General features: G+C 45.3%; 1 protein-coding gene across 1 annotated transcript; it reads left to right on the forward strand.

The window, feature by feature from the left end:
• The first annotated feature begins 5,318 nt into the window (after positions 1–5,318).
• LOC102948014 (olfactory receptor 52R1) lies at positions 5,319–6,317 on the forward strand. The gene has a single exon (XM_007070768.4). It carries the CDS (start codon positions 5,319–5,321, stop codon positions 6,315–6,317), a length of 999 nt encoding a protein of 332 aa, XP_007070830.3.
• Positions 6,318–7,880: the final 1,563 nt, after the last annotated feature.

Genomic DNA, 7,880 nt, shown 5'->3' on the forward strand with positions numbered 1-7,880 from the left:
TCTGAGATCTGTGAGTCAGCCAGTTCTCACTCCATCTAATGAATGATCTAGTGATACTCTCTAGTGCTAGTTTGTTAATCTGATTGTCATGCTGGACTGAGTCAAACAACCTGTGATGGTCTAAGTCTGTTACATCTCCCCAGTTCACTTTATCAACCAAATTTGTTATTGCCTAAAAAAGGCATGAATTGCAGTGCCACCCTTTAATTCTTTATTGACTAAATCCCCTGTCTGCTTTTCCATTATTATGCCCAGGACCAATAACAAGCTAATGAGCATTTGATACCTGCATTGCACTTTTTATATCAGTGTGGCAGACGTCTCCTCAGACAACTGTTTCAGGACTCCTTGGTTGCATGATATCTGTCACTGCTAATTGAAAAATATCACTTCCTAATAGGTGCTGTTTACCATCCTCCATATTTACCAGTGGACTGGAAGGACATTAACGTGGATCTCAGTGCATCATCCTGCTTCTTTCCAAACACAGCACAGAAAGTTTTATTGAACATTTTTGCCTTTTCTGCATCGTTGTTAACAGTGTTACCATCTCCATCTAGTAAAGGATTTCCCCTGCTTCTAATATACTTAAAAATCTTACTTTCCTTAGCCCTGCTAGCCATGGATTTGTCTCTGGTGTCTTTTGCTTCTCTTTATCCATTTTCTATACTTCAGAACTTCTCATTTCTGTCAATTTCTATCCACTTCCCCTACTTTAGAAGCATTGATGGATGATCTCCTCCTCTCACCAGGCGGAGGGCAGGTACCCATGCTCATCCTCCTGGACCTCTTTACATTATCTGACACTGTTGACAATGAGATACTGCTGTCTCAACTGAGAGGCAGCAGGAGTCCAGAGGGATGCACTAAAATGGTGTGAATCCTTCTTGGAGAGACATGCCCAATTAGTGGTAATGGGAAACTGCACCTCCTGCACCACACCCCTCCCTGGTGGAGTCCCACAAGGATCAGTTCCTCTCTGAAGCTTTTCAGCATCTCCATGCAGCCACTATGGGAGCTGATCACACAACATGGACTCAAATGCCAGCAATATGCAGGTGACACCGAGCTCCTCCTATTCTTCCCATACAACCACACCACTATCACCAAAATGGCCCGTTCTTGGACGGAACAGCTGGCTGAAATGGAAGCCAAGCAAGACAGAGGTGATGCTGGTGGGCAGAGCAAAGCATTTTGAAGAGATGGCAGCTATGGTGCAGCCTCTTTGTCTGAAGATTCACACCAGCAACTGGGCAATTCAGTCCGTAGTCTCAGAGTGTTCTTGGATGCCTTGCTGATGCTGAGTTCTCTCATAGAACGGTCTGTGAGTAGTGCTTTCTAACATCTGCAGTTGACAAGGAGACTCCATCCTATCCTGTTGAATGATGACCTGGTCTCAGTTATATAGGGCTTTGTCACCTCCTGTCTGGACTGTAGCAATGCAGTATACCTGGGCATGACGCCTTCATTGCTCATGAAACTCAAACTGGTACAGAAGTCTGCAGTTCATCTGATCTGAATCAGTGATGATTGCATTCTATTAGCACTTATAATGAGGAACATAAATTTGACAACAGCAGGCTCTTAAAGCTAGCAGGCAAAGGTCTAACAAGAGACGATGGCTGGGTGTAGAAGATAGACAGATTGAGACTAGAGACAAAGTGGAAATTTTTAACAGTGAGGGTAATTGACCATTGGAACAATTTAGCAAGGATCGGGTGTGTCTCCATCACTGCCCATGTTTCAATTAAGATGGGATGTTTTTCTCAAATATCTGCTCTAGTTCAAATAGGAATTAATCCAGGGCAGTCCTATGGCCAGTGTGATGCGCGAGATTAGAGAATATAATCACAATGGTGCCTCCTGGCTATATAATCTACAAATCTATCTAGAGTCCCCTGCAAGGATAATATTTGTGTGTGCTTGTCATAAATATAAAGGGAAGGGTAAACCCCTTTAAAATCCCTCCTGGCCAGAGGAAAAATCCTCTCACCTATAAAGGGTTAAGAAGCTAAAGGTAACCTCGCTGGCACCTGACCAAAATGACCAATGAGGAGACAAGATACTTTCAAAAGCTGGGAGGAGGGAGAAAAACAAAGGGTCTGTGTCTGTCTGTATGCTGCTTTTGCCGGGGACGGAACAGGAATGGAGTCTTAGAACTTTTAGTAAGTAATCTAGCTAGGTATGTGTTAGATTATGATTTCTTTAAATGGCTGAGAAAAGAGCTGTGCTGAATAGAATGACTATTCCTGTCTGTGTGTCTTTTTTGTAACTTAAGGTTTTGCCTAGAGGGATTCTCTGTGTTTTGAATCTAATTCCCCTGTAGGGTATCTACCATCCTGATTTTACAGAGGGGATTCCTTTACTTCTATTAAAAGTCTTCTTGTAAGAAAACTGAATGCTTTTTCATTGTTCTAAGATACAAGGGTTTGGGTCTGTGGTCACCTATGCAAATTGGTGAGGATTTTTACCAAACCTTCCCCAGGAAGTGGGGTGCAAGGGTTGGGAGGATTCTGGGGGGAAAGAAGTGTGCAAACTACGTTTCCCAGTAAACCCAGATAAAGTTTGGTGGTGGCAGTGGAAATCCAAGGGCATAGGGTAAAATTAATTTGTACCTTGGGGAAGTTTTTAAACTAGGTTGGTAAAAGTAAGCTTAGGAGGTTTTCATGCAGGTCCCCACATCTGTACCCTAGAGTTCAGAGTGGGGAAGGAACCCTGACAGCGCTTCATTCTGGGTCCTTGTCACAGGGGAGGGGGGAAGGATAGCTCAGTGGTTTGAGCATTGGCCTGCTAAACCCAGAGTTGTGAGTTCAATCCGTGAGGGGGCCATTTAGGGATCTGGGGCAAAAATCGGGGACTGGTCCTGCTTTGAGCAGGGGTTGGACTAGATGACCTCCTGAGGTCCATACCAACTCTGATATTCTATGATTCTATGACAACCTGGGTGCCACATTTCTGGTTTGGGCAGGTTGAAAGGAATACAGGAAATTCAAAGCTCAGTGCTGCTTGCTACTCAATACTGCTGATAGCAAATGAACCAGACTCCCTGTGATTCTTTGTGCACCCCTCCTTCTCTCCATATAACACTCCCAGTGTCCTTCAGGGCATGAACCAAACTGTTGTGTGTCTGGTGCTTTGTGTCTATAATTCCAGGTGCACGGAATATGGGCTGAACTCCAGTGTGTAACTGAAGAATGGGATGGGTGCAATCTGCTGCTCCAACCCCACTGGACTGAGCATTGAAGGCTTCTGTGAACTTTCCACAGTTGCAGATTGGGCATATTAGCATCAGCTTTGTGAAAGGTTACTGTTGGCCCTTTTGTAAGACTTACTGTGTATATTTGATTGACCAAGTCCCAGTACCAAAAGAAACGGGAAGGGTCGATTGGAAACCAGGCTCCTGAGACTGACAGGCACCAGGAGCAATGGGGAGAGGCCTACGCTCCTGGTTATCCTGATTGACAGGGCAAGCAGGCCAATGAGGGGACCAGGGGGCTACGGGGGTCCCAGCCTCCATTTGAGCTGGGGCGGCCTGGGCCAGAGCGGGGCCAAGTTAAGGAGAGAGCAGGGGCCCGGGCTGAGCTGGGAGCAGAGCCAGAGCCAGAGGGGCCAGACGAGCAGCCCAGGGAGCTGGAGGCAGAGGAGCAGCAGCAGTGCTGGGGCTGAAGCTGGGCTGGAGCTGGCATTAATTATATTCCTGGACTTTTTTTAACTAATCCCTTGCCAGATTTTTCATTTTCTCCTAAACTTGTCAATTTTTTAAAAAAATTTTTCCTTTATTTTTTTAATAGTTTACGCTTAACACAGAACTGTCCTATATTTGCCTCTTATTTTGTGGCTCTGCTGTTGCCTGACTGTGTACTTCTGGTTCCGAATGAGACGTGTGGTTAATCGGTCAGTTCGTAACTCTGGTGTTTGTAACTCTACGGTTCAACTGTAGATGCTGTTTAACATCCTCCTTGATTGCTAATGAAGGTGAAAGTATTTCATCACTTTGTGATATGTGTATATCATACTGCTTCTTTTTGTTATCCTTACCCTTCCAAGTATGGGTTTTCCCTGATGTCTTTAACATCCCTTATCAATTTTCATAACTTCAGATTTGCATTGCTTGCTTTTTTCCCTTTTCCTCATTTATTATATATTGCTTCCCCCTTACTAATTGCACCCTTCACTTTGCCACTGAACCGTGTTTTTAGCCAAAGTTCTCCACTTTCTTGACTGTGGAATTGGGTCTTTTTAATAAACTCGTCTTAAAGAACTCCCACGATTCAGTCCCATTTTTCTGTCTAAAATTTTCCTCTCAATCAGTTCTGCTGATCGTTTCTCTCAGTTTGGGAAATTAGCCCGTTTGAAGCACTAAGTATCCACAGATATTACTGGTTGGGAAATGTTCTCTGTTTGTCCAATTGAATGTCATCAGTTCAATTCTTTATTTTCCTCTCTATAATATGCCCCTTTATTTGTCTCTTCTTTAAGCTAAACAGTCCCAGACTTTCAGTCTGTCCTCATCTGACTAAGGCAGCCTCCCCCATTCTCATTGCCTATTTTCTTTTTCTCCATTTGAATGTCATCAGTTCGTTCTTCATTTTGCTTTCCTCTATCATATGCACCCTTCTTTGTCTCTTCTCTGAACTCAGCAGTCCCAGACTTTTCAGCCTGTCGGCCTATGGCAGCCTCCCCCATTCTCATAGCCTGTCTCAGAAATCCCCTTTCTATCTGCTATATCCTTTATAGAGACTGGGTGATGGAAACTCAGTGCATGACCAGAGCACATTATTCTCCATCCCAGTCCTTAGGTCTTTGTTTTGGCCACTACTGTGAATGAGCCGGTGTTTCTGTTGAGCTGCTGTTAATGACAACGAGGACTTTTCCCTGTGGTGTGTTCTAATTGGAATGTTTCCCCTGGCACGTCTCAGATTTTGATCAACTGGGGAAATGGGAAACTCCCTACAGCATGGACTCTCTAGGCTGGGCTTACATAGTATTAAGGAACAATGATGGAAACCCAGTATCCGCACTCATGTTACCTATTAACTTTTCTCAGACCATGACATGTAGAAATTACTGGTGCACGGAGCACCTTGAAACATGGAATTGGCATTAGTAGGGTCAGTTGTCCATAATTCATTTCTTTTAATAGTGAAAATGTCATTTTCAGTGTGTGCAGAGCGACCAGTCTGCTTCCCCCATGAGAAGAGCCTCCAGTAGTGCATTTAGTATCTCATATTAACATTGTCTCTCCATCCAGGCATTGACACTGCCACTATCACCCTCGACACTGGGCATATAGAGGAAGTCTGAGGAACATACGGTACATGCAGGAGACACTGTTCTGCTTCAGAGTTGGACACCTTCTCACCTACGTCATGTCAGATTCCAACACAACCGACTTCACCAACCCCTCCACCTTCATCCTGCTGGGCATTCCTGGCCTAGAGGCAGCCCATGTCTGGATCTCCATCCCCTTCTGTGCCATGTACGCCACAGCCGTCTTGGGGAACTTCACCATCCTGTTCATCGTGAAGATGGAGCCGAGCCTCCATGTGCCCATGTATTATTTCCTCTGCATACTGGCCATCACCGACCTGCTTCTGTCTGCATCCATCCTGCCCAAAACTCTGAGTATCTTCTGGTTCAATTCCAGGGACATAGATTTCAGTGCCTGCCTCACCCAAATGTACTTCCTTCACTGCTTCTTAGTGATAGAGTCTGGGATTTTCATGGCCATGGCTCTGGATCGCTACGTGGCCATCTGTGATCCCCTGAGACATTCCACCATCCTGACAAACCCCGTGGTGGCCAAGATTGGCCTGGCCGTGGTACTGCGCGGCGGCATGCTCATACTGCCCTATCCCTTCCTGGCGAGGTGGTGGCCATATTGCAGAACCAATATCATACTCCACACGCATTGCGAACATATGGCTGTGGTGAAGCTGGCCTGTGCTGACACCCGCATCAGTAGTTACTACGGCCTCTTTGTGTTATTCTGTGTGAAGGGTCTGGATGTGTTTTTTATCACCATGTCCTATATCCAGATCCTCAGGGCCATCTTCAACCTCCCCACAAAGGAAGCCAGGCTCAAGACTTTTGGGACCTGTGGTTCCCACCTCTGTGCCATCTTGGCCTTTTACATCCCAGCTCTCTTCTCCTCTCTCATGCACCGGTATGGCCACAATGTAGCCCTGCATTTCCATGTTCTCATTGCTAACATGTACCTCCTGGTTTCCCCCATGCTAAACCCCATCATCTATGGGGTGAGGACCAAACAGATCCGGGACAGGCTGTTCAGTCTCTTTACTCATAAAGGGACCTAAAGTTTTCTCCTGGTGCTCTGGCACTTGGACCGAGCTCCGTGCAGAGGTGGCTGTTGACATGGTGCTCGGCCCTCTTCCCTGAATCACTGACTGGACAAAGAGACATTAAACCCTTTCCTGACCTTACTGTGCTGTCAGCATGACAAACTGGGGAATATGTTTATGTAGAACTCATTGGATTGCCACCTTTCTAAATGCTTGTAACTGGACCCCTAATAACATAAGAACAGCCATACTGGGGAAGATGAAAGGCCCATCTAGCCCAGTATCCCATCTTCCGACAGTGGCCAATTCCAAGTGCCCAGAGCAAATAAACAGAACAGGTAATCATCAAGTGATCTATCCCCTGTTGTCTAGTCCGAGCTTCTGCAAACAGAGTGTAGGGACAGTGTTAGGATCTAGATATTCAGGCCTGTCTGTAAAGGCCTAGACTCTAAGAATTTAGCTGTATTCTTATCACTTGGCTAGTTCTAGAGGTATAAAAGAAAGAATCAAAATCACTGTCTGCCGATGTAAGGGCCTTCTCTGACTGTGACAGTCTGAGGCCCTGTGCTTAGGCTGAGATCTCTGGCTAAGCAGCAGAGGCAGCCATAAGCTGGGAAGCAACCGGTCATCTCCTCACATTCCAACCTAGTCACATTGAAAGAAGGTGCTATTGGGCTGTTAGGAATACAATCCTGTCCTGATAATGCCTATCGCCTCCAGAGAAAGGGAAGTGCCTGGAAAATGTAAAAGGAAACTTAGTTTGATAGCATCCTGTCTGGCAAGAACTCACTTATCCATAGCTGGGATGTGAAATCCTCATTCTGTGTTGTTCTATCACTGTAGATAGAATCTATCACCCCATTTCCCGATTGTTTGTCTGTATAATCCCTGTCTGGTTCTGTGATTGTTCCTGTTTGCTGTATAATTAATTTTGCTGGGTGTAAACTAATTAAGGTGGTGGGATATAATTGGTTAAATAATCATGTTACAATATGTTAGGATTGGTTACTTAAATTTCAGGAAAATGATTGGTTAAGGTATAGCTAAGCAGAACTCAGGTTTTACTATATAGTCTGCAGTCAATCAGGAAGTAAGGGGGGATGGGAACAGGGAATGGGGGTGGGGAGATTGGAATCATGTTTTGCTAAGGGGGGGAATGGGAACAGGGACACAGGTGTAAGGCTCTGTGGTGTCAGAGCTGGGAAGGGGGACTCTAAGGAAGGACACTGGAATCATGCTTGCTGGAAATTCACCCCAATAAACATCGAATTGTTTGCACCTTTGGACTTCGGGTATTGTTGCTCTCTGTTCATGCGAGAAGGTCCAGGGAAGTAAGCACGTGAAGGAATAAACCCCCTAACAGATAGCATCCCTGCCCATCCTGGCCATTGATGGAGCTTTCCTCCATGAATATGTCTAGTTCTTTTTGAATCCTGTTAGAGTCTTGGCCTTCACAGCATCCTCTGGCAAAGAGTTCCACAGGTTGACTGTGTGCCGGGTGAAGAAACACCTCCTTTTGTTTGTTTTAAATCTGCTGCCTATTTGGTGACCCTAGTTCTTGTTATGAGAAGGAATAAA

Source organism: Chelonia mydas, chromosome 1, assembly GCF_015237465.2.
Source record: "Chelonia mydas isolate rCheMyd1 chromosome 1, rCheMyd1.pri.v2, whole genome shotgun sequence".
Lineage (NCBI taxonomy): Eukaryota > Metazoa > Chordata > Testudines > Cheloniidae > Chelonia > Chelonia mydas.

What these genes read in the sequence shown, in the direction of transcription:
- LOC102948014 (XM_007070768.4), top strand. Translation starts at nt 5,319, where the DNA reads ATGCAGGAGACACTGTTCTGCTTCAGAGTTGGACACCTTCTCACCTAC.